Source organism: Ursus americanus, chromosome 21 (assembly GCF_024610735.1).
Source record: "Ursus americanus isolate L20-20 chromosome 21, mUrsAme1.1.p, whole genome shotgun sequence".
NCBI lineage: Eukaryota > Metazoa > Chordata > Mammalia > Carnivora > Ursidae > Ursus > Ursus americanus.
Genome location: NC_142147.1, coordinates 2,007,658 through 2,034,185, shown reverse-complemented (window position 1 = coordinate 2,034,185; position 26,528 = coordinate 2,007,658). Strand labels below are relative to the sequence as shown.

Sequence of the window (26,528 nt, the reverse complement as noted above, 5' to 3'; positions counted from 1 at the left end):
TCACACAGCTGGCCAGTTCCAAGTGTGTGAGCAGGGGTGAGGGGGAGACTGGCCCTTCGTGTCATCAGAGGGATTTCTCACTTGACAGAAAGGTTCTCTTAGCACACTTTCGTTCTACCGCTAGCCCCTGCCCCCCCAAGATAATAATCGCCATCTTCCCCTTTTGTAAAGGGGTGAATCTGCATACACAAAGGAATCGCCCTCCAGAGAGGAGCAGGACTGGAGCAAGAGCCCCAGACGTCAGCGCACAGCGTCCAAACACAAGGCTAGCAGCACAGGAACCTGACCATCAGGGACTGAGATCCCACGAACAGGTGACATGGCACTGGCACCCCAAAGCTGACTGAGCCCCCTACAGACAACCACACTGCCTAGGACACTGCTTTCCCTTTGTTGCAGTGGGAACACCATGTTTCTGCCCAGTGCACAACATGAGATTCACAGTGGCATTTCCACACTCATTTAAAAAGAAAACCACAGTCTCGGAGCTCCACGTCACCAAAAAAAGAGAAGACACATTAAAACCAACGTAGGTAGCACAACCACATCTTAGAGAAAAACATTAAAAAAGAAAAGCCACAACCCAGGGCTGAGAGACAGCTTGAAAACCACCAGGAGCAAACCAGAGAGGACCCAAGAGGACCCAGACACCGAGAAAGGCACGCAGCACTACTGGTCCTGACTGCCGTCTCTTCTCCAAGAGTCCCAGTGCCATCTGAACACACGCCACACTGGGTCAAAGAGAAATCCTTTTTCTTGGAGCACCATTTTGGCACTGGGTCCCAGGGGGCTGTGAAAAATGAGTTTGAGCCCCGAACACTTGTTTACATAGTTTTGAAACATTTAGACAAAAGTTCACATTTCCAAGTGAATAACCACAATGCTCTTCCTGTTTAGTTTGGAGACGGGAGCCGTTAACCTAACATTCCTTAGGAGACCAACACCCTGGGACTCGCGGCAGACCCGGGATCTGCTCCCACAAAGGCAGGCGGCCCGCATGCGTCCAAGGCTGCAGACGTGTTTCTGTGCCTGTCCCGGGAGCCGGGCTCCGCACCTGCCCAGCGGCGACACCCGCCCCACCAAGGGAAAGGACACGTAGGCCGTGGGGGCGCCGTACAGCCCCCGCGCCGTCCGCTGAGGTTCCCACCTCCACCTCGCCAGCGGCTTCCCTTCCGGCTAAGAAGCACCGGATTTGGAGAAACTCGGACGACACCCGGCGTAACTGACCTGTAGCCCAAGGGCCCCATTAAGGGGACAAAGGTCTTACTGCGCCTGCAGCCGCAGGCGTGAAAGGAAAAAAGAAAAGCACAAAGGAACAGCGAACTCTGACTGGGCAGGCCTCCCCGGGGCCCAGGCGCCCCGCAACCTTCGTGCGGCGGACGGGTGCGACCGCTCACAAGGGGCCCCGGGGGCGCGGGGTGGCAGGGGGCGCGCACCTTGTGGCAGGCCGGGCAGGTGGGCAGCGCGCTCTTGCCGCCGTGGCCCCCGCCGCCGCCGCTCAAGCTGCTCTGGATCTGCGTGAGCTCCTGGCGCAGCACCTGCTTCTGGTGGAAGCTGAAGGCCGGGTGGTTGGAGGCCATGGTGAAGAGCAGCAGGAACTCATCGCCCGTGCGGCCCTCGTTGAGCTGCAGCCCGTAGTTGTGGATGATGGAGTCGATGTGCGTGAGCGTGCGGTACAGCACGCCCGCCGCCTCGCGCTGCTCCGAGCCCAGCAGCGCCAGCGACACGAGCAGCTTGCTGCGCACCACCTCGTCCGTCAGGTTGGTGAGGCTGCCCAAGTCGGCCGGGTTGTTGGCCTTGATCTCCGAGTCGCGCAGCGAGTGGTAGTCCTTGCGGGCCAGGTCCTCGAGGCACGAGCCGAGGAAGCGCAGCTCGAGCGGGATGCACAGGTCCAGCAGGCCGCACAGGAACTCCACGCGCTGCGGCGACGGCAGCTCCGAGAACCAGCGGTACACGCCGTCCCTCTGCAGCGGGCAGCGCTTCTCCACCATGCTGCCGCCCGCGCCGCGCCGCGCCCCGGGGCCGGGGGCCGCCGGCCGGGGCCGGGGGCGCGGGCGGGCGCGGGCGCGGGCGGGGGGCGCGGGGGTCCGGGGCGCGCCGGGACCGGGGGCGCGCGGGCTGGGGCCGGGGCCGGGGCCGGGGCCCGCGCCGGGCGAGGGCGGGCGAGCGCCGCGGGCCGCGCCGGGGCCGGAGCCGGGGGCGCGCGGCGCGGGCGGGACCCCCGCCAGGGGCCGGCGGGCGGGCGCGCGCGGGGCGCCGGGGGGGCCCGGGGCGGCCGGGGCGGCCGGGGGCGGCGAGCGGCCGCGGGCCCCCCGCTCACGGGCGGGCTCCTGGCCCGCGCCCGTCCCCAGCGGCGTCCGGTGCGCGGCGGCGGCGGCGGCCGCTCCTCGTCGTCGTCGTCGTCGTCGCCCGGGAGGCGGCCGCCCCCATCTCCCCCCGCGCCGCAGGGTCTGTCACTGCGGGCCGCCCCCCGCCGGAGCCGCCCGGGCCATGCCTCCTCCTCCTCCCGCTGCTGCTGCTCCTCCTCCTCGTCCTCCGCCGCCGCCGCCGCCGCGCCTGGGCCGGCCGGCCGTTGCCGGGTCGCAGGCCGCGGGCGGCGGGCGGGCGCGTCGGGAGCGGCGAGCGGGCGCGGGGCGCGCAGGGACTGGCGGTCGCGGCGGCGGCAGCGGCGGCGGAGTCAGCGGCGGCGGCAGCGGCGGAGGGATCTGCGCCGGCACTCGCGCGGCCTCGCGCTCCGGCCTCTCCCCGCGCCGCGGACGGATCCGGGCCGAGCGCGGCCGCGTTCGCTGCTGACGGGCGCCGGGACAAGGCGCAAGTGGGCGGGGTGGCCGCCTCTCGCGACAGCCGCGCCGGCCAGGCCCGCCCCCCCCGCTGATTGGCTCGGGCTGCCCCTTCTCGGCCCGTGATTGTTCCGGGTCCCCAATCCGATTCGCCCCCGCTGCGGCCACGCCTTCCCAGGGCTGTCGATCACATCGGAGCCGCCCCGTCCCGCCCCTTGGCGGCCGGCGGGGCCGGAGCGGCGGAAAACCCGGGGCGGATTCCTGCTCGCTTTTGTTCCCCCAGATCTGCGCCGAGCATTGTTTGAGGTGAAAGCCGGGCGTCCGGCCTTCCTGTGTGACTCCCGGGCGTCGCCGTAGGGAGGCGGCGAGCGTCTCCGGAAAGCTGCTGGAGCGGGGTTCCGGAGACCCGAGCCGCGCGCCCCGGGGCTCCGTCAGCAAAGCTGTGTGACCTTGGCCGAGTCGCTTGGCCTCTCTGAGCCCTGGGCGCCTCCGCGGAACCCGAGGGTAATCCTGACCGCCCCGGGGGGCTTGCGAGAAGGTCGTGAGCTTACGGAGGGCCGGCGCTCGCCCGTGCGAGCCAGCCGGCCTGCCTTGGGGTGAGCAGGGAGCCCGGTTCTCCGCAGACCTCGCCCAGACGGAGCCATTGTTAAGCCGGCCTCCTGTCCGCGAGCGGGGAGGCTAGAGAGCGCAGATGCGCCCGCCTGCCCCAGCCTGTGCGTGGAGCCGGGCTGCAAGCTGCGGGGAGGCCGGCGCACCCTGTCCCCTGGACACCCTACAGCTGCAGGCGGTGGGTGTGGAGACCGCTGCCGCGGAGCACTCGCCCATGCTCCCCGCCCTGCCCCTAGGTCCCGTCTGCGGGTGTCTGTGACTCATGTGCGGGTTCATTGGTTCAGCAGCTGTGTGTGCCAGGTTCTGAGGCCTGGGGCCAGGGGTGCGCACTGCCCTGCCCTCCTTGCCCTGCGGAGCTCATACCCTGGTTCTCAGCAGTGCACGAGGCGAAGGACTGGATCCATGAGCGCATTTCTTCAGGACATGGTCCGAGATGCTGGAGACTTCCTAACAGGACGTTCTCCAGCCTTGGGACTTCAAGGTTGGACAGATTTTGCAGAGCCACACTAGGGAGAAAAAGAAAATCTGCTTCCCACTTCCTTACCCCTCTCCACTCCCTGGGCAAAATTTCTCAGAGCCACTCTGGGGCTCTTGGCCAGTGACAGGAGGAGCAGGCGTCCGGGTGACAGTCCCAGACATCCCAGCATCCAGGTGACACGCCCAAGCATCCCAGCATCCAGGTGACAGCCCCAGGCATCCCAGCAACCAGGTGACACTCCCAGACATTCCAGCATCCAGGCGACAGTCCTAGACATCCCAGCAACCGAGTGACAGTCCCAGACATCCCAGCAACCAGGTGACAGTCCTAGACATCCTAGCAACTGGGTGATACTCCTAGGCATCCCAGCAACCAGGTGATAGTCCCAGGCATCCCTCATCCAGGTGACAGTCCCAGGCATCCCAGCATCTGGGTGACAATGCTAGGCAGTGTAAAATCCACATAGGCAGCAGGGGAAAGTCTGGCCCCATTGGGTCTTCCTGCCTCATTTCCCCAGTACAGACTAATTTCTATAAATAATTAAATTAATCCTTGTTCTCTTTGACCTCATGTTTTCAAGTGGCTCCAGGGAAGTAGGCACATTCCAAAATTTATGGTATGTGGAAGTAAAGCAATGTGAAAATCAAGGCAAGTCAACACCTTTGCCTTCTCTTGGTTAATTAGGTTCCTCGGAGCAGAAAGATCTCAGGGCTCTCCGTCACTGAGGGTTCCTCCAATCCAGCCCAGCCATGCTGTGAAGGCCCCAAGTGATGGTGTCAAGCTGACCTGTGTTCCAGTCCCAGCTCCAGCCAGCTGTGTGACCTCGGCCACTCACTCAAGCCTCAGTTTCCTCATCTGTAAAAGGAAGCCAGGACCCCACTCCCAGCTGGCAGTGGTGGTCAGAGGTGCTAACAGGGGCCCCGGACAGCTGGGACAACTGAGCCACACGTACCAGGACAAGGCCTGCCAGCTCCTGACTGCTTTCTCGCCACTTTCTGCTGTGCTGTTTGCTGTGGAATGTGTGTACTGGCCTGAATGGTGTCCCGCAAAAGGTCGTGTCCACCCAGAACCTCGGGGTGTGACTTTTTTTGGAAATAGGGTCTTTGCAGATATACTTTAAGTAAGAATCAAAATGAGTGTGTCTCTTGTTATACACAGGAAAGAACAAGCAGGGATTCAGGGGACGGGGGAGGGGGGGTCACGATTGAAGACATAGGTAGAGGTTTGGAGCCACCAGGAGCTGGAAGAGGTGGGAAGGACCCCCCCTCCCAAGCCTGTGGAGGGAGTGCAGCCCTGCGACCTCTCACCTTTCGATGTCTGACTGCAGAAGAACACTTCTGTCTTGTGAGGCCTGCAGGCTGTGGTCATTTGTCATGGCTGCCCCTGGACCCTCTTACAGCGTGATTTCCCCTCAACTTCGCTCCAGCGCAATTTAATTCAGCTCCACAGATGGTGAATCACTACCCTGCAGGACCAGACCCCACTAAGGACTTGGGGACCTCCAAGAAGAATGAGACCCAGCTCGTCCACTTTAAGGAATGGACGGCCCGCACTCCCGTCTTCAAAGCAGATGGCCACCCATCTGTGGGAGCTTTCTCTTAGCATACTGTTCCCTTCCCCAGGAAGCAGCCAGGAGCCTCCTGGAGGGGAGAGTGGACGACGACCTGCCAGTCCCTCCCAATGTTGTCCCTCAGGCCTGGCCATGAGGCTGCAGTTCCCTTAGACAGCTGCTGCTCTTCCTCACACTTAGGGTTCTTTCCCTAAAACAACCTCCAGCTCTGAGCTATTTGGAGCTGGTCCCTTTCCCTCTCTCTGCAAAAGGTGATCCCTGGCTTCAAGTGGGATTTGAACATTTCTCCACTTCCTTCAAAGTGGAGGGCCTGAGGATCCATGGGAGGAGGCTGGGGAGGGGGAGCACAGGATAAGTCAGATGGCAGGGCATTCCCCCATGTGATCAAAGGGGTTGTAGGCAAAAGGGAAGCAGGCCCTGTGTTCAGACAAGGAGAGATTCCTGGTAAGAGGCTGAGTGGGACAGCAAGTTTACTCCCAGGAATGAACACACCTGCCACGTGCCTAACTTGGGCCAGGGGCTGGTCCAGGTGCTGTGGGCCCTGCCCTCGGGAGCTCACAGTCTAGGTCTAGGGCAGAACAGTATGTCTCTGTTTTCCATAGAGCTGGAATGGAGTTTAGATTAGTACTATTTTTGAGGAGAGGGAGAGAGAGAGAGGGAGACACTGGGAGTTCACCCCGAATGCCCCAAAGAAATGATTTTGCAATGAAGACGTGATGTGCCTGGGATGACTTCCTTTGTCTGGAGTGGTAATACCGGTGACATTGCTGTGGCGGCAGAACCAGGGCTGAGGCCAGAGCTTGGCCACCTGGACTCCATGTCCGGTGCTGCACCCCATCCCCGCCTCTGTCACCCCACTTCTCCCTTCTCATTTACAACCTAACCCTAGAAGAGGAGCCTAGAGGCCACATTGTGATAGGAAAATGAAAACAGCACCTTAAGGTTGGGACTCTGGTTAAGACAATAGCTCCTTGAGCAGTCAGGGCGCAGGTGCACACACAGGCTCTGTGCTGGGATCCCCCACTTATTTTTCCCTGAGGGTTCGTTCAAGGGTATGCGTGGCCTCCAGTTGGAGACGCCTACTGAGTTTCATTTTTTCTTTGTCCAAGGCCCTGCCTTTCTGCGACAGAAAACAAAGGGACCCCAAACCCCTTACGTGCAGGCCTTAAGGAGTGGGTCCCTACTCTTCCTGACGGGATCCTTGCTTGGTGCCTCAGCTCCTGATCGCCTGGTGTGACCACCACAACTCTGCATGCCTGGTTCTCAGCTACTGCTGTTGTTCCCTTTTACAGATGTGGACTAGTCACCGTGGGCCCAGGGCTGCGCAGTTTGTGCGTGTTGGAACCACATCCTGACCTAAGTCAGTTGCCCAGACTGTCCCTCCCGGAGGAAAGCACAAAGGTGACATGTCATTTATTCATTATTTCTGCAAACCAGAGACTCTGGTTGTATTTGTTGCATGCCAGTTTTTCCCAGCCTGGACTTTGCTGACTGAGTCCACCTGAAGTCATAAATGGGCAACCATTGCCAACAGTGCCCGGAGCTGTTTCTGCACAGCTGCACATTTTCCTCCAGGGCAGACCTGCTTTCCTGAGTGTCTATGGCCTTTGGCTAGGTGCAGCATTTCCACAGTGGGAAATTGTCCGGGCTCTTATTTAAGATGAACATTCCTTAGCCTGAGCCTGGGTACGGAGTCAGACTCCCAGGGGCTGGGGTCTTGGACTCGGCATTTTGCTAGCTCTCGGGTGACCCCGGTGCACACTGATGTTTGAAAACTGCTTTGGGGAGTGGAGGTTTTGCTTTCAGGCATCTAGCCTGCTTCTCTGGACCAAGAGCAACCACCAAAATAATCAGTCACGTCCATACCATGGGCCTGCCTGTGGACAAGGATCCTCCTGTTTTACAGCCGGGGAAGCTGAGGCTTAAAGAGGTCAGACCCTCAATGGCTCATGGGTTCTCGTTAAGTCCTGAGTCTTCTTTCCTTTGTCTGTTTGTTCATTTTTCACATTTCTACCTTTCTCACACCACCGTTATATGCTCTGAAAGCCAGCAGTTAATTCATAGCTGCTTTCGGTTTAGTGTGTTTTGCTTATCTTTCTGCTATGGAAATTCTCAAGCATACCCAAAAATCATTAGACTGGTATAGTGATTTCCTGAGTCCCCACTGCCCAGCTTCCACAGCAGTGGTTCATCTATTGCTCCCACTGCACCCTGGCAGACGTACGTTTTTCTAATGGACCATTTTAAAGCAAATAAGTTAGGGGTTTTATACATATATAAGTAATAATATATGTATATATTAGTGTTGTTTTGCCTGATTATGGGGTAATACATACTCCTTGTACAGAGATTCTGTCTCACCAAAAAACAATATAAAAGTCACAAGTAATCTCACTCCTCAGTCATAACCAACGTTAACATTTTAAAACACATCCTCCTGGATGCTGTTGTATTCACATGTATTTATGCACACCTATTTTTACAGAAGTGGTATTCTCCACAGAGATAGGGCTGTTCTCCACATTTTACGATCTCTTTTTTTCCATTTAACAATGTATTGCAGATGTCTTCCCATGTCACAGACTCTCTTGTAAGTCCTGGTTTTCAAGGGCAGCCCAGAATCCTGTTGTTTGGATATACCTCGATATATTCTACTAATCCCCTATTGCTGGGCGTTCAGGTTGTTTCTGTGCTTTGTTGATTGAGTTTCGGAGGGCAGTTCTGCTTACCCTGGACCTTGCACCAGGCTGAAACCCGATCTGCCTCCTCTAGATCCCCTGGTGTGTCTGAGAAGCACAAGCAGGGCTAACGTGGAGGAACTGGATTGCTTCCCAGTGCCATCCCAGTCAAGGCTTCACTGCCTGGCTTGACATCTCAAGACACAGGACACACCCAGACTCAAATCCGGGTGAAAAACACATTCCAAAGGCAGATAACATATTGTCTGGGTGACAAGGTGTAACTCTAAAACATGGGAGGATTCTTTTTAAGCAAACACACCAGAGCTCACCCAACCCAGTAATGCTCCCTCCTTCAAGGTGCTCACCCCAGAAAGCAGTGCTGCTGTTGTGATAAAACTGTGATTGAAAATATATCCACAGGGGCACCTGGGTAGCTTAGTTGTTAAGTGTCTGCCTTTGTCTCAGGGCGTGATCCCGGCGTTCTGGGATTGAGCCCCATATCAGGCACCTCTGCTGGGAGCCTGCTTCTTCCTCTCCCACTCCCCCTGCTTGTGTTCCCTCTCTCGCTGGCTGTCTCTAGCTCTGTCAAATAAATAAACAAAATCTTTAAAAAAAAGAAAAAGAAAAAGAAAATATATCCACAAACTCTTTCACACAGCTGTCTCTACACTTACACACTCTGTGTAAGTAACTTTTGGAGACACTGTAGGCTGGAAAGTCTGCGCTTTGAGGTGGATTGGTATCTGGAAACAGCCTGTGCTTATGAGATAAACTGCAAACAGCAGAGTCTACTATGTCTGGTTTGACCAGAAACAGGTTTATTAAATTACAACAGGGGACTCAGAGTCTCTGGCAGGGTTGGAGAACCAGATGTAGATGCCATTTTTGTATCTTTTTTTTTTTTCTTAATGAGTTGCCTGTTCATGTTTTTTGCCCATTTTTCTATCAGGTTTTGCGTCTTGGTTTCCATCAATTTTCATTTAATTATTTATTTTATTTAAATATTTATTTATTTTTAGAGAGATGGAGTGGGGGGCATGAGTGGGGAGAGGGGCAGAGGGAGAGAATCTTTCAAGCTGAGCAAGGAGCCAACACCAGGCTCCATCCCACAACCCATGAGATCATGACCTGAGCCGAAACCAAGAGTTGGATGCTTAACAGACCAAGCTGCCCAGGAGCCCCTCCATCAATTTTTAACAATTCTTTATATATTAGAGTTAATAGCCCTTTATCTGTCATTTATTTTGGAAATATTCTGTCCCGGTTTGTCAATTGCCTTTGACTTCATTTACGGTGTTTTTACCTTGAAAACGTTTATTTTTATGATCATTTATTACATCTGGATTTTTAGTTGTGGTTAGAAAACCCCTCACTACACCCAGGTTATAAAGAAATTTATATGTTTACATGTTTTCTTATATTATGTATATGGTTTCATTTTTTTTCATATTTAGATCCCTGACCCATTTGAATTTATTTATTTATTTATTTATCTATTTATTTATTTATGAGAGAGAGAGCCCAAGTGCACACGCATAAGCAGGGAGAAGAGGGGCAGAGGGACCGGGAGAATCTTACGCAGGCTTCACGCTCAGCACAGAGCCCAGTGCAGGGCTTGACCTCATGACCCTGAGACCATGACCTGAGCCAAAATCAAGCGTGGGATGCTTAACAGACTGAGCAACCTAGGCACCCCTGGAGTTTATTCTTATGCGTGATATGAGGTATTTGCTTTTGAAATCCAGTTTTATATATAATTACACCAAGGGTTACAAATTAAAATACTTTTAAAGAGGCCAGCAAAAAGTGAGTGACTGAAGGTGGATGGAATAGTAAAGTCAAGTGAGGGTTGTAGCCGGTCAGGGTTACATTCAAAACATGCACACACACCAGGGCGCCTGAGCGGCTCAGTGGGCGAAGAGTCTGCCTTCGGCTCAGGTCCTGATCTCAGGGTCCTGGGATCGAGTCCCCCGTTGGGCTCCCTGCTCAGCGGGGAGTCGGCTTCTCCCTCTCCCTCTGCCTGCCCCTCTCCCCCACTTGTACTCTCTCTCTCTCTCTCAAATAAAGAAACAAAATATTAATAAATAAATACATAAATAAATAGCACACATACGCAGTGGGGGTATTAGTTCCCTAGGGCTGCCACAGATTAATTATCACAAACCTTGTGGTTTAAAACCACAGAAATGTATCCCCTCACAGCCCTGGCAATTGGATATTTGGAATCACTGGGCCGGTGGGGCAGCCTCGCTCCCAGCCTTGGTGCTCCTTGGCATGTAGCCACATCACTGCAGCCTCTGCCTCCATCTCCACGTGGCCTCCTTCCTGTGTCTGTGTCCAAATGTCCGTTCTCTCACAAGGACCCCAGGCTTTGGGTTCAGGGTCCACCCGAAACAGTGTGACCTCATTTAATTTGTTTATATCTGTGAAGACCCTATTTCCAAATAACGTCACGTTCTTAGGTGCCAGGTAGACGTGGGTTTTGGGGGGATACCATTCCACCCAGTACAGTGAGGGAAAGGCAGAGCCGTCCGAAGCCCCTGCAGCCTGTGTACTGAGAGCGTGGGGACCCTCATGGGTCTCTTCTTCTGCTGCTGGGGTCATCTACACCTAGTGAGGAAGAGTCGCTATATTGGGAAACTCATTACACTTCATTCTGAGAATTGGTTTTGAAAAGCTCTGACACCTCGTCACTTTAAAATGTACTGAAAAAAGGAAAAAGAAATCTAATGGCCAACTCTTCCGAGTGTGACCTGATGGATGGCCTGCCCCACAACCTGCGGAAGACACGTTTGTTCGGTATGAATATTTGGGTTTCCCCTTGGAGGCCAGGTCTCTGTTATGTTTTTTTCTTTCAGGGTAAGGGGTAAGGGCCTATTTCATACCAGAGAAGGAGGAAGGTGGTTCTTCCCTGCCAAGAGATGGGGTGGGGGTCTCTTGCAGCTAATCTCCCTGTAAGACCTCCCAGGGTAGGCAGAATTCCAAGGACGCCCCCCTCCCCCGATTCCCAGCCCCTGGTTATCCAAACACTGATCTAAGTGGAGAGATTTTACAGATGTAAAGTCCCAGGTCAGGTGACCCCGACACATACAGAGATGATCTGGGTGGGCCTGGCCCAATCAGGTGAGCCTTAGAAGTAGAGCTTTTTCTCTGGCTGGTGGCAGATGGGGTGTCAGTGATGTTAGAATAGTCAGGAGGGCAGGAGATGTCATTGCTGCTTGTAAAACAGACAGGGCCACATGGGAAGGAAGCAAAGGGGGTTCCTGACCTATACCCAGTAAGGACACAGGGACCTCAGACGTACAGCCTCAAGGAAGTGGATTCTGCCACAACCCGCTTGTGCTTGTAAGCAGATTCTCGATTCTCCCATGGGCAAGAACCCAGCCACTGACACCTTGATTTCTGCCCATGAGACCCGAGCCGAGATCCTAAATGAGTCTGCTCCAGTTCCCGGTGTGTGCGGCTGCCAGATGACACATGCGTGCTGTTCCAGGCCTGTGAGTTTGTGCTAATGGGTTCTGCAGCCGCACAGATTAACACACCTGTGCTCCTGGTGAGGGTCTGGGGGTGGGGATGCTGAGAACGACGACGGGGAATGAAGTTGTAGGGTTGGACAATCCCCTATTATCCCTCCCCCGGCCCTTACAAAGTCATAGAGGCACCAAATGAACTCAGCTTGGGGAGTGCTCGGTGGCTGCAGAGGTGAACGGAAATCAGACACGCGTCCCCTGTCCTTGTGCTCAAGCAGCTACTGAAGATGAGGGAGCTGAGTGGGTCTAACCACGTTTTATCCTGCTGTTTCATAGGTTTTTAGGACCAGGAGACATCTTGCTAAAGTCCTCTAACACAATGAATTCCCTCTTTGGGGTAACATCCCAGAAAATTGCATCCTGCCCCCCCCCCAAAGAAGCCAGCAGCAAAGTTTTTTGCTCTAGGTGCACCTAGCTTGGGCGCAAGCCGCTTCCCAGCTCCCAGGAGCTCCTGCCTCATGACTCGGAGGTGGTAGGCGTGAACCACTGGGCTTGCAGCAGGTGCTCAGTAAGTGCGAGCAGTCAGGGTTGGGATCCTCAGGTGTAAGGATTCTTGCCCCTCACCCCGCCCCCACGTGCTGAAGCTGCATGCCCCAGGGCTGCTCCTCCAAGAGCAATTTCCTCATCTGGTCACAAAGGGGAGGACTGCGGAAGGGGCTTACGCGGCTCTGGCTGCACAGGCATGTCACCTGGGGACAGGTAACCACTGCCGGTGCTGGGCCAGGGGAGGAGCTGAGCCCTGCCTGGAAAGGTGACCCCAGGAGCCCTGAGCATTGAGGGGCCACGTGGACGGCAAGTGCCGGGTTTCAGGTGGGAGGTAAGTTCAGGGGTTTGAAAACCATTTTGTCTCTGAAGGGCTTTGGGACTCACATGTCTAAGAAAACCCTCAGGGAGGTGGAGGAGAGAAGAGCCCCCGCTGCAGAGGACCCCGGAGGGCCTCTGGTGGACAGGGAGTGTGAGGAAGGAGAAGGGGGGATACGAAACCTCCTACTCAGGCAAGGCTGACCTGACTCCATGGGAGCAGGGTGGGGTGGGGGGGGTCTAATCGTGGAAGAAGATGGCTTTGTGCTTCTGAAGGGGACAGGTGTGGTCCATTACATTCCCTCCCAAAGACAGAAGGCTGACATGGTCTCTGTTAGGAGTTGTGTTCCCCCAAAAGTCCCAACCCCCAGTACCTGTGAATGTGACTTCATTTGGAAATAGTGTCTTTGCAGATGTAATCAGGTTGAGATGAGGTTATGAGGGTGGGTCCTAATCCAAGAACTGGAATCCTTTTAGAAGAGGAGAGGAAGGACCTCCCGTAGAGCCTCCAGAGGAAGAGAGGCCCTACACCACCTTGACTCTGGGCTTGTGGCCTCCAGAGCCGAGAGAGAGCAGATTTCTAATGTTTTAAGCACCCCCCCCCCACTCTGTGTGTGGCGGAGCTTTGCAACGATGGCTCCAGGGCATGGATCTGGTCTCCAAGGCAAGGGTGGGGACGGACACTCGGACACTTGGTAATTGTTCACCACGGCTGGTGAACAACCAGAAGGCCATTCCCGGGTGTTCTGTCTCACCATCTCTGGCTACAAAGGTTGGAAAACAAAACTTCTACATGTCCAGCTTCACTTGTATCCGGGAGGAACCTTGTCATCCAGTTCTGGCCAATAAGACAGGAAAAGCCTGACGAGGGGTTTCTGGAAAACCGCTTTTCTAACAGAAGGGGAACTGCGGCAGGCAACCCTCTTCACCCTCCCCACCAGGGTTCTCTTGAACGCGGTGCGGCCACAGCGTTGGAGGGCCTCAGCTGCTATCTTGTCACCTTGCGATGATCGACGCTCGCCCAGACCTTGTGCCTGGCACCACCCAGCTGCTCCACTGTGCTTCTTGCTTGAAAAGTAACCCACGTTTGTTCAAGTTAGTTGGGCTGTCTGCTACCTGCTGCTGAATGCCTTCCTAGCCGATACCATGGTTTGCCCACCGGAGCCTTCCCAAGCCCATCTTCCCTCTGGTGGACCAGAGAGGTTAAGGGCAGGAGCTGCAGAAGTCAGAGGGAGCGGATTCTAATCCTGGCTCTCACCCCTGGATTGCAATTCGCCTCCTCTCCTGTGTCTCCCTTCCTCTGCAAAATGGAGGTAAATGTGTCTACTTCAAAAGGTGGCTGGGGAATGAGATGAGATACTGCTCAGCAGGTGATCAAGACATGGTGGCTGGTGGCGTCTCTAGGAGCACCTTCCTCCTGTGTTCCGACGAGGGTGGGGGTCCCACAACAGGCTTGTGCTGTCAACAGTGGAGACAGGGCCAGGGTGAGGCGTCTTCCACATCACCTGGACTCTGAAGGAGCTCTGGATGCCGAATGAGCCTCCCTGACCTGTGTGTGTGTGTGTGTGTGTTTACAGCACAGACAACCCCCAGGTTGGCCCAAGCCATCTCCGTGTCACAGACCAAAAAGAACAGGATGTTATCACACTTGCCGTCATTTATCCAGTGGGTTCGATGCACAGGGCACAGAGTCGCAAGTCACTTTTAAAGGACAGACAGCCTGTAAGTGACAGAGCTAGGCCTCAAGGCTGGGAGCTCACCGTGCCTCCTGCCAAGCCCAGCCAAGCTAAAGGTTTTGGCACCAAAGCAGGAAAGGCAGAAATGCCAGGGGACAAAGCACTTTCACGCCTCATTTAACCGTGTGACATGCCTTCGAAATCAATAGATCATTATCCTCACCTGGCAAAGGAGGCGATCAGGCCTCGAGGAAGGAGAGCAGATGCTGGCATAGTGGGACCAGAACAAACGTTTCCTGGTCCCCAGTCCTGCTGCCCTGTCCCCTCCACAATGGCTCAGCTGGAGGCCGAATACTGAGGAAGGTCATCATAGAGTGTGTCTTCCACACGGCTTAGGGGGCCGTGTTGTCACGGAGCTCACAGCCCTTCTGGAGACCTGCCGGAGGCTGGGTTCTTTGCATCATTTCCCTCGGTTCTCCTTTCACAGATGAAGAGGCTGTGTTCTCTCTGCACACAGCCAGCAAGGACAGATCCCATGTCCTGGCCACTGGGTGACCCTCCTCACATTAGAGGTGCCCTGACTGAGTGGAGGCCTTGGCCTCCCACGTTAACCACAGCAGCCCAGGTACACATGTGTGTTCGCGTGCTTGCATATGTTAATGTGTATTGACGTCAGACCACAGCAGCCCGGGTACACGTGTGTTTGCGTGCTTGCATATGTAATGTGTGTTGACGTCAGCTTCAGATATTGTTTGAAGAGTTGTTTCTATAGCTGACTTTTTTTTTAAACCACTAGTCCATATGTCGTACGTGTGATTCTTTTCATGCATTGGCTCCTTGGTGCTGAGACTTCCTCTCTTTCACGCAGGGACAGCATGCCGCGCAAACATCTGTACGAACCATCAGAACCATCCTGGCTGTAAAATGCAGTGAGGCCATGCCAGAGCATCCCAAGGGAAGGTCAGTCCTGTCGACACACATCTATTAGAACCTTAACTAAATTCTTAGCTCCCTGAGGACAGGGACTAGTTCTGATATGTGTTTGTCACTCTGGGTTTCCAGCTCTAGATGGACGCCTTATATACAGTAGGCACTTATTAAATGTTTGCTGACGGTCGTCCTGACTTCCCAAATAAGTTTTTGCAATGCTTCTTCCAAAGCTCTCCCTTTTCTTTTGTAAAGATTGTGGTACCATGCTGATTTTTCCAATTAGTACAGTATCTTGCCTATCAGAGATGACTTGTTATGTGTAATTAAGTTTCTACCCTCATGCTTGCGGAGTGGAATTTTTTTTCCAAAATATTATTAATATTTCCTTATACTACGAATCCCAGGATAGGAGAGACTTGATCTGGAGGAGAATTTGGTGGTCATGTGAGGTTAACTTCTTAATTAGCAAATGAGAAAAGAGGCAAAGGGGCCATCAGGGATCACTGAGCCAATCCGCTTATCAACCTACATGTGGGAGCTGATTGCTAATGTAAAAAATAGTTGGTATGATTCACAACATCTTCATATTTTTGGTCACCTATGTTTGGCCACATTTTTCTGTATTAAGGGTATGATGACATTTGACAGAAATACGTTCTATTCACTCTCCATCCATGCTTCTGACGTTAGCATGTGACATTATCCATGTAGCCTGCTAACTAGCAGCTCAAAAAGCCAAAAAGTCCTGAGATAGGAAGCTCCAGAGTTGTTAATGCCCTGGCTCACAGACGCCATTGTGGACCCAGCCTCCTTCTGTCCATACACTGTGTCAGCCTTGACCTCAGTCTGGTTCTCCTCATGCTCACAAGTGGCTGCAACTGTTCCAGGCATCACATCCAGCTTCCAACAGATGGAGAAAGATTATCTTTCTTTGTGTATCAATTTTAAGGGGAAAAAAATCTTTCACTGAACCCCTCCACTCATTGGCTAGGTTGTGTCACGTATCCGTGCTGGAAGTAGCCACAGACAAGGGGACTAGAGCCATCATGGTGGCCCTTGATCTATAGGGATTTTCTGGGGCTGGAGCTGGCCTCTCCTGAAGTCCAGGGGTGTGCAGAGTGTGTGGAAGCCAGAACAAAATAAGGGTTCTGTTTGCAGAGGAGGACAGTGAGGCTCAGGAGGTCAGCTGTGGTATACCGTCGTGCCGGATTTCTAACTTTGACCCCGGCTGTGTCTCCACAAGGCTGCACTACATGAGGTGTGGGTGGGTGGAGCTGGTATCGTGACCAGGCTGTTGTCGCCCTTTATCATCATCGTGGGGGCCATCATATTCCATGAGGGTCTGCTTTTGATCGTGTCTGTGCTCCATAATCAGTTGTTTCACAGCTGGGCAGATACGGCTAGCCCAGATGACCACCTGGGCGCCTTCCAGCATTGTCTGAGGCCAAGTCTGCCTGGTTTATCTCCTCGCCAGCGGGGATGGACTCTCAGGCGCTTTCTGCCTTCCCATCCACTCCGTGGCTGGTTAGCCCAGAGCGAGGGATGGCACGTGTTGGTTCTGTGTCCCCTGTGAGCCCCTCTGGGAGGTTCGAGGGGCTGTCCATGGTGAGATAGGAGCACCCCTGGATTATCTCCCATCGCTGGCCCATTGCCACGGATAACCGAGGGGCTGGCCCCTCCACGACAGCCTTCTCATCCTCCTCGCTCCCTGGGCATGCACACGGCACTGCCTGTGCCCTGCCTCGCCCTGCGGTGACCATGCCGGCACCCTCTTCATTATACCTGGCTTCACTCACAGTTGGCTGTGTCGGAAATGAGAATGAGCTGGAAGAGCCCAGAGCCTTGGGAACCTGGGTTCGTGGCTGTGTGGCCCTGGGCACACCACTCAGTCTCCTTGCACCTTACTTTTTCTATCTGCATAATGGGCTGCTATGTGGCTCAGGGCCGTTGAGCACAGCAGCCTGTGAGTGGCTGGTGCCCGTGAGCAGGGGCAGTTTCTCACAGCGATTTGGGTGTGGGCGTGGTGGGATTGGATGGAGCAGAGGGGTCACCTGACATCTTAGCATTCTCTGAAAGGAGAGCTTGAATTTTCCTATGGGGGCAGGCTTCCAGGTCTGTGGGCTTGCTCGTTCTGTGCAGGGAAACCAGGAAAGAAGCCCCAAATGTTTGTTTCGGGGCAGGTGTCTTGCCTTCCTGTGGCCCCTGTAACAAATGCCCACAAACTCCGGACTTAAGACAGCACACGTGCCTATTTCCCTGTTCTGGAGGTCCGAAGTCTGACACGAGTCTTACAGGTTTAGAAATGGGGGTGAGACTGGAGCTCCCAATAGCCAGAAATGTTGGGGGGCCAGGTCTGGCTCTCTGCCTGTGCAGTGTGCTGGTCCTGCGTGCACAGGGCCGCTACAGGGAACACACAGTTCTGGGTCCTTCTCCCCTTCAAGGCTGTGGTAGCAGGTGGAGACCAACATCCCTCCACTCCTTTCCCTGACCACAGTGCTGGCCCAGGGACACAGGGCGGAGGCGAATGTGTTTGGACAGTGGACGGAGATTCTTATCAGAGGCCTTCAAGGAGAGCTTGACCTTCCTGAATTTAGCCGCCACGTTTTGCACAAAAGCCTGTGCGCATTTTTTAAAGCAGAGTATGTGGCCTCCACAGCATCCCCGAAGGAGTCCGAGACCTGAGGGACATTACAAACAGTGGGGAGAGCATCGTTCTGAGCTCAGGCAGTGTTCTGGCTGTGGTGCTGTCCTCTACCTCTAGGAGCCTCAGCTTCCCTTGCCTGGACAATGGGACCATCTTGCCCCACTCGGGTTGTTGTCATGGATGCACAGCCAGGCGCCTTGAGGAGTTCCGTGGTTGGCGCCGATGCCCAGTACCAGCGGCACTGGAATTCGCTGACTCCATCCTTCTCTCTAGGGCTGCAGTGGCTGCCCCGGGTTCCCAGCCACCAGTTTCCCCAGCAGCCTTTTTGTTTGTTTGGAACGGTTTCTTGGGGTCTCCTAGAGAAAAGATTCTCCACTGAGCTCCAGCAAACAAGCCCGCTCTCCACCCCCTGCTTGGAGGGCTCCCAGCTGCTCTCTTGGCTGCCCGGCTGAGAAGAAATGATGTCAGGAATGTTTATCTCTTGGGGAAGCTGGAGACTCCTTTCAGCAGGACGAGAAGACACCATGAAAAGGGGCGCAGGGGGTCTTGCCAAAGCATCCTCACATGGTGCTGTGGGAATATCCGGTTCCTATGTCTGCCTCCAAGATGGGCTGGGCGGGCTGGGCTGGTTGTCTGGGTCTTGGTTTTCTCAGCCTCATCATGCTCATTTTATGCCACAAAACACGTTAGTGGCTCCTGACCGAAGGGGCTACCCCAGCTCCGATCCTGAGGGGCCGTCTCGGGGCTCCACATCAAGGCCTCCCTTCCTGGCCAGCCGGGAGGTGGCGCTGTCCTTAGATGCCCTGTGGCAAGAAGACGCAGGGCCCCGCAGTGAGGCTCCCGTCCACACATCACCGTTAGGAGCCTCTGCTCTGGAATCGTCCTAGCCGGAGCTTGAAACCGGGCTCCACCACGTTGGAAAAATGACTCAGTCTGTCTGAGTCTCAGTTTTCCAACCTGCAGAGTGGCAACAGCAAGGATTCCTGCCGCCACAGGTGGTCGTGAGGCCTGAAGGGGTCCCTGTGGCCGGGCGTTCAGCACAGGTGAGCAAGGGCACGTGGAGAGTGGGGCGGAATCAGGAGCCACTGGGATTTTAGTCACCTGACTATGAAGTCAGAAAATCGGATAATACAGAAAACGTCAAGGAAGAGAACCCACAGCGCTCGCAGCCCCCGGGGCCTGGAGACGCACACTGCTAGCTTTTGTTACGCGTCCCTCGGGCCTGTTTGTAGGCTTGCGTGTTTCACAGACTCGAATCGCTGTTGAATGAGCACAGCGTACGTCTGTATATGCGTGCTCGTTTTTCTTAAGACCGGGCATGATGTTGCTTAACCCACTTCTTTTAAACTTAAAAATGTATCGAGAACATTTTCTCCAAATCATTCCATTTCACCAGATTGCATATTTTCCCACACTTTGATGTTTCTGAAATAGGGACGTGTTTTAGAATCATTGTCAGAAGAAACGTGCCAGCTGCTGCTTCTCTCTTTCTCTCCCCTGACGGGGGTTACGGGGTGGGCGATCGTGTGACAAATGACAGCGTCTCAGACTCAAAGAAACGGGGCGTTCTGAAGATGCTTCTGGAACACCACAGGGTATTCTTTGGTACCTTAGCCATAATTACCTTGATTGACCCCTATTTTTTGGACGTTTTAGCTCCTTCTGGTTTTTCGCTGTTATCAACAATGCCGAGAAGAAAAAAAAAAAACATATGGCAGGAAATGCAATCAGGTGGGTCACTGACCCAACCAGAGAGGCTGGGTGGAGAGGTCAAAGTTACGGCCAGCCTGTGGTGACCTTTGAGGGAGGAAGGTAGGAAATGAGTAGCTCCCAGTGTCGGTTCCTCAGGTCAACCCCTCCTTCGCGGCTGGGGCGCAGAGTGGCCCTGGGTGGGAGGGGTGATGCCCCACGCAGCAGCCCCATTGAATCGCAGTGCTGGCTCTAGGCTGGGGAGCTTACCACATGGGCTTTCCCTTCCCCACGCGGAACAGAAGGCGCGGGGAGAGGCCCCTTGTCAGCGCCAGGCACAGCTCGCTCAGAGTCCGCGTGCTCCAAGGCAAGGGAGGAGATGCTTTCTCCTTTTCTGGAGTTCCGTCTCATGCCTACGTTTCGGGTAGGATGCTATTTTTAAGTGCCTGGCATTGTGGGTTTGTACACCCCAAGGGAGGAGGGGGACTCAACGCAGGGCAGGGCTGGGCGGGCAACAGGCTGGGGAGCGGGCGGGGGGCTGCATTTGTTCTGCTCGAACAATGAGACTGCGGGCTGGCAGGCTGGCGGGCTGTCACACCCACGGCCGACATTAATCACATCCTGCCTTGCCTTCCCCAGCAGCTCTGACACATGAGGCCACATCCCACTTCTGGAAAGTGCCCCACTCCGACTGTAAGGGTGCTTCTTGGCCATACTTCCTGTGTTGGGTCCTCCTCCCCGCCGCCCCCCCCCCCGCTCCTCCCCCGCCACCGACATGTGGCCCTTTTGCCTGGCTCTGGAGACTGGGTGGGCTCTGGCCACCACCGGTAGCAGATAAAGCACTTTGCAGGCTTTGAGGCGAGGATGCCAGTCCCCTTTGGGACGTTACCAGTTATGTGGGGCAGGGCGTGATGCCCAGCTGCGTCACTTTGTCACCCAGGGTTTGGGGGGGCTGGCTCTTGCTAGCCGTGTTGGGTTCAGGGGTGGGGATTCCTGGGTGGAGTCAGGCGAGTTTATAAGAACAGAAAGGAAAGATGGATGCCTGATTACGGGTCAGACAGGAGCAGCACAGTGCCCAGGATCTGGGAGTAGGATCAACAAGCAGCCTGGGCTGGAGGGGGTCACTGGGCTGCGGGTATCAGTTTGCTCCATCTTAAACACAAGCAGCTGAGAATCAGAGAGGAAGGGACTGGCCCAGGGTCACATGGCTCACTGGAGGCAGAGCCAGCCCCGGACCTCAGTCCACTGACGCTGTGCAGTGGGACCAGCCCAGGTCCATGAAGGCTAGGGCCCCCACCACGGTCCATCCTGCAAAGCTCGAGGTCCTCACAGCAGGATCAACTATCCCAGGGCTCCTTCCCCTCCTAGATCCTGACCCCTCGGGCCACACTTTGCTTACTTTGGATTGGCAGGCAGCCTGCTCCCCAGGAAGAGGGACGGGGGCTCAGGCAGGACCGGGCTGTGACTCATTTCTGTCTACCCAGCCAAGTGCCAAACAGAGAGGCTGGCAAGCAGGAGCCGGTCCACAGCCACCAACCAGAAACCAAAACCCTGCTCAGAGTGGCCAGGCCTCAATTTACACACAGGTCACCAAAGAATGGCCTTGGCAGGAGGCCAGTCCTTGCCTCTCTGACCACCAGCAAGCCCCCTCGTCAGCATCTGCTCCTGTGATGAGCCCCTCCCCTCCTTGCCACGTGACAGACTTGCTGGTCCTCCCTCCCCACGCAGAGGCAAGCATGTGGTCCCCTTCGGCTAGAACGCCCTGCGCTGGTTTCCTCTCAGCCCCGCTAGCTTGGCATGAAAGAATTCAGGCAGTCAGAAACCCACACGTCTGGCTTCCCAGCTTCCTGGTGTGGATCTTGGGCAAGCTGATGGCTTCTCTCCGCCTCTGTTTCCTCCTTTGTAACATGAGACCTCCCTTGCAGGATTACTGTAAAGATTGGGAGTAAGGTGGGCAGACGACACCAATGGTTGGCACAGAGCAGATGCCAGCTACAGTGCTCTTATTCTCTGCCCAAGGCCTGGCATCTCCCCGCAGGACCAGCCTGGAGGAATGTTCCAGGCCCCAGGGTTTCTCTCTCTTGTGCTGACAATCACCTTGATCTGGGCCATTTGGACCACACTTTGCAGATGCTACCCTGTACTGCACTCGTGGCAAAAGGGAACATTTTGGTTGCTTAAACCCAAGCCAAACAAAAAACAGACTGTCATCGATTCTTGCCCTCTAAAGGGAGTGGCAAATTCATACTGGGGATGCTGGCCTGGGGACTCCGGTTAGCCAAGAGCAGAGGAAAATATGTCATTTCAAAGCACAGGCTAGTGCTCCATGCTGCTAACTGCTGGAGTCCCGCCTTAGCCGAGCTTTTTTGTGCTTCCAGTCTGTATGTTGCTTGGGATTCTTTTGGCTGCAAATGATAGAAATTCCACCCAGATCTCTAAAGGAAAAATAATGTTTATTGGCTCACTAACTGGAAAAGACAATCGACAGGTGAGTCGAGCTTCAGGTACAGCTGGATCCAGGAGGCTCTCCTTCTCTTCGCTCTGCTTTCCTCTGCATTGGCCTCGTTTTGTAGATAGCCTCAATGTTTGGCCAGGGATGGTGGTAGCTCTAGGCTTCTGGGGTACGTTGTTGTGTATTCCAAATTTGGCCACATCTACACACATCCCATCCCACACGTTCTTCTAAAATGTGACCTTAACATACATTCGTCAGGAGCTAGGGTTTACAGTCCCTCCTTTTGACCTTGAATGCCCTCTGAACTGCCTCAATCCACAGACAGTAGTGGAAGTTACTTGTAATTCCTGAGGCTAGGCCTTAAAAGGCATGCAGCTTCTACCTGGCTCACTCTCTTTGGGGACACTAGCCCTGGGAAACCAGCAACCACACTGTCAGGAAGCCCAGGCTGGCCTTTGCAAAGAGACCACATGGAGAGGACCTGAGGCTTCTGCTGACAGCAGCCACTGCCCCGTTTAAAGGCTGGGCCTTCGGTGAATTCGACTCTCGCTTTCAAGACTCGCCATTGAGGCCCCGGATGTTTCGGAGCAGCAAGGTCATCCACACCGTGCTTTGTGCTGACCCACTGAACACATCAGCATAGTAAATGGTGGTCTTCCGTCACTAGGTCTGGGGTAATTTGTTACACAGCTGCAGCAACTGCAGTAGATTTCATGATCGCTAGAGCTCCCAGTCTCAGGTGAGGAGCTTGACTTTCCCTCTCCCAACATCCAGCGTCAGTTCTTAGTAAAGATGCAGGTTGATTCAGCTTGGGCGTGAGTCGCATCGAAAGCAGCTGCTGTGGCCAGAGGTATGAGGAGCCCTGGCCGCCAGGCTGGGTCGTGAGGCACGCTCGAGCCTGGTGAAGGGGGGGGGGTACAAGGATAGGCAGCCTGGTGAGGTCCCCTGGGACTTGGCCAGGGTGGCTCAGGAAAGAAGAGTGCGATACAGCTGGTATTGCTCTGCCTACCAAGAAAACGTTTTATTTGTCAAGGTGTACGTGGTGGGGAGCTGGGCAAGGGAACCCAGAAAAACAGGAGTCCTGCTGTTTTTCCAGCCATACTTGGGTAGGATTTGGAGAAAGCAGGATAACGCAAACTGATTCCTCAGTTACCTCGGTTTGTGTTTGTGTGAGGACCTGACTCTCTCCCAGCGCCTGCTCTGAGCTCAGCACTGCGTTGGGTGTCTTATATACATTCTCATTCAGTGAGCCCACAACTGTTGGAGGGCTGGGACTGGGCCTCCCGGGCAGCATCCGGCACACAATGGTATGTATTAATTAGGATTACATCTTGGCTGCTAGAACAGAGGCCAAAATAACAGTGGCTTAACCAAGGAAGAGGTTTCTTTCTTTCTCTCACAATTGCCCAAGACTAAACAATTCAGGCTAATATGACAACCCTAACTGGTCTTTTATATTTTGTCTTGTTGCTCTGCCAACCCCAATATGTGGTATCCACCCTAAGATCTAAGGTGGCTGCTCCAGCTCCTGCTAGCACATCTGCGTTCCAGCCAGGGCAAAGAGAGAAGTCAGAGGAGGGAAGGGGCGCCCCCTCCTCTTTGTAAGGACAAGGCCCGGGAGTTTTACTCGTTTCTTCTGTCTACATCCCATTGGCTGGAACTCAGTCATATGGCCCCAGCTAGCTGCAAAGGAGGCTGGGAAATGTAGTTTATAGCCAGTGACCATGTCCCCACTGGAACTCAAGGTTTGTAATGCTAAAGAAAAGGGGGGAGAATGGCCATTGAATGACAGCCAGGAGACTCCGCCTAGGACTCTCAAAGCTGTAGAATTGGTAGTATTCCCTGTGGGAGATGCAGTGTATACCCTAAGAGCTCAGGCCCCAGAGCCAAACTTCCAGTGGCTTTCATCATGGCTCTACCCTTTAAGAGTGGGGTAACCTTGGCCTCGATTTTCGGTTTTCATATCCATAAAATAGGGGTGACGATAGCACCACATGTCATCGATTTGAAGATTCGCATGTTAACATCTCTAAAATTGGGATGTGTTTTCAAGTACAGATGTGTCTCACTGGAAGTTTCTTTATTTCTAAATAGTGTAGAACATAACGGTGTCTCTTACACGTTTGGCGTCTAGTATTTGATGAAATACAGTTGTTTTGAGGGTAAAATATGGAGTCAACACATTCGATTTATGAATAGATTTGTCAGCAGATTATATAGGATGGAGATGTCAGTATTTGTATTTTGCACTTGGCGAGTGCCAGGGCTTTAGGAAGGACTCAGTAAATGCCGCCGCTCTTGGCATCAAGCATGCCTCGTGGGGAGAAGGAGCTGGCTCAACCAGCTGGAGCTGACATACCCAGGGCTCAGTGAGTCTATAAACCCCCCGTTGTTCAGCAAAGCAAGAGCCCGGCAGGTCCTTCCTCCACCCCACACACCACCCCGGTTCTCAACATCAATCTTGCAGCTGATGGCTGGATGGAGGGGATGGGCATCAACCTACATATTCGTCGGCTCAGGCTGCTGCAACAAAATGCCACACACCAGGCCAGGGGTGGTGGTGCTTATAAACAACACACTTATTCCCATAGTTCTGGAGTCAGAGTGCAGCACGGTGGGGCTCTGGTGACCTCTGCCTGAATCTTCACATGATGAGGGGCAGAGCAGGGGCAGGAAGCCCCTCCCAATGCTCAGAAGGGCACGGGTCCCGTTCCCGGGGCTCCATCCTTATGGCCTCGTCTAACCCTAAGGATGTCCCAAAGGTCCTACCTCCTGATGTCACATTAGGGGTAGGGTTTCAACATAAGAATTTGGGGGGGGGGGGTTGGACACAAACATTCAGTCCACAACACTTACCTTCTCGGTTTTCCATCGTAAGCCCTGGAAGAGTTTCCTGTGGCCGCCATTACAGATGGCACAAACTGGAGGGCTTCCAACAAGAGAGATATATCCTCTCAGTCCTGGAGGCCAGTCTGAAGTCACGGTGTGAGCAGGGCCACGCTCCCTCTGGAGGCTGTGGGGGAGGGCCCTTCCTGCCTCTTCCACTGCTGGGGGCTCCTGGTGTCCCGTGGCTTGTGGCCATGTCCCTCCACCCTCTGCCTCCGCTGCCACCTGGCCTCCCCTCCATATCTCTCTGTGTCCTGTCCTCCTCTTACAAGAAGCAGGCCCATGTGAGGGCACACCCCAATCCCATACGACCTCCTCGTAGCCTAACTACACACCTGTAGACACCCTGTTTCCGAACAAGTTCACGTTTTGAGGTTTTGGGTAGATGCGAATGTGGGGTGGGGGGGCGCTGTTCGACATGGAGTGCCCTTCCTCATGGTCTGCTCCCTGCCTGGCTTTGGTGGGCTCTGAGCCTCACCTCCTCACTTTTGCTTTGTTCCGCTCCCTGGAACATCTGCCAGTTCTGTGTGGCATCCCTGACACCACCCGTTCTGAACATTGTGTTCCACGCAGATGGCAAAGGCGGTGCCCAAACCCTTCTACTAGCTGCCATTAAAATATAATAAGCTAGAGAAGAGAAGAGGGAAGATAAGCCTTGGAGCAGTAATTAACAGGAGGGAATGTCACGCGGCATGAACTCACTCAAGCACAGCAAAACTGGTTGCCAGAGACTTCCTTGGAAGTCGTCTTCTATTTATTTTTATTTTATTTTTTCTTTCAGTAAACATTCCAGTTAGGCACTGAACTTGTCAGAGCCCAAGGAAATGGCATAAGGAAGAGTTTGAGTCTGGGGTATCGGCTTTTCTCTCTCTCGAGGTGAGAGGGAAGCACACAAGGCAAGCTGGTTGGGAGTGTGGGTCACCGATGGGCTGCTGATCTACCCGGGGACGAAGGAAGCCTCTGGAGAGTCCCCGGGGTCAGTGAGATGAAGTCAGCTTCTGGACGCACGTGGGCCACTGTGGTGCAGTGACAGTTTGGGGTCGTGCAGAAGGCACCACACTCGGTTAGCATTGTGGAAAAAGCTTTCTGAGGTCAGGTTCCATCATGTAGAAGCTGGAAGGGATCTGAAGAAATCAAACAGAGCTCAGTGGTCCGCAGACTTATTTCAGCCCTAACGCACACCTCAAAATTTTTTTGAATGCTCTTTTTCTTATTCTGAAATGAAATTCATAGGAAACATAATCTATCCACACACCCGTTGCAAAAAACAACCAACATGAGGGCCTAACTGTCACATAAAGGGAAGGTCATCTGAAATGAAACAGTGGACGTCAAAGATAAATGTTTGGGGCTGACCCTACCAGACAGCACGGTCACTTGAGCTGGAGGGGGAGGCTCGGTGACACGGTGTGTCCCACGGAGGCTCAAACACCATGAAGGCATTGCTCCAGTGATGTGATTTTCCGAAGTGGTGACCGACTCTTGGCCAAGTCCAAATAGAAGCGACGATTTCCCCTTGACCGCGGGGTAGTTGCAGTCCTGGACGACCCCCTGTACATTGTCACTCTGCAGACAGCAGACAAACAAGGAAACGGAGCGAGGTTCTTGACCCGTGAATTGCAAGAGGAGCTTTCATTTCCATGAAGGTCTGCTGTTGACAATGGAAAGTGCAGGGGTTAGGGGATTCTGCGTTTTGGGGAACTGTGCCACTCATGGAACCCCTGCAAATTTCCAGAATACTCTTTAGGGGGCATCAGTGCCCCTATTGAGGACCAGTGATGTGTGGCGGTCCCTCATTT

The 26,528-nt window shown here is 54.3% G+C and overlaps 1 protein-coding gene and 1 long non-coding RNA gene across 6 annotated transcripts in view; one reads left to right on the top strand and one right to left on the bottom strand.

Annotated features, from left to right (window-relative positions):
- ZCCHC14 (zinc finger CCHC-type containing 14) overlaps nt 1-2,037 on the bottom strand; it is a 55,974-nt gene extending 53,937 nt beyond the window's left edge. The window contains exon 1 of one of the 2 annotated variants that reach the window (XM_045772803.2): nt 1,437-2,037. In XM_045772803.2, coding sequence (XP_045628759.2) covers nt 1,437-1,991 — 555 coding nt within the window. In that variant the 5' untranslated portion in view covers nt 1,992-2,037. The remainder of the gene's footprint in view (nt 1-1,436) is intronic. The other variant, XM_045772802.2, reaches the window with a different exon arrangement.
- Nucleotides 2,038-2,658: 621 nt separating this feature from the next.
- Nucleotides 2,659-26,528, top strand: LOC123776636 (uncharacterized). Of its 4 annotated transcripts, none has more exons than XR_006775426.2 (4): nt 2,659-4,185; nt 4,552-6,838; nt 14,994-15,085; nt 25,511-26,528. It is a non-coding gene; the product is annotated as an uncharacterized LOC123776636 (long non-coding RNA). The 4 variants fall into 4 exon arrangements; XR_015727989.1 differs by having other exon boundaries at nt 4,552-14,750; XR_006775425.2 differs by lacking the exon at nt 25,511-26,528 and having other exon boundaries at nt 14,994-19,867.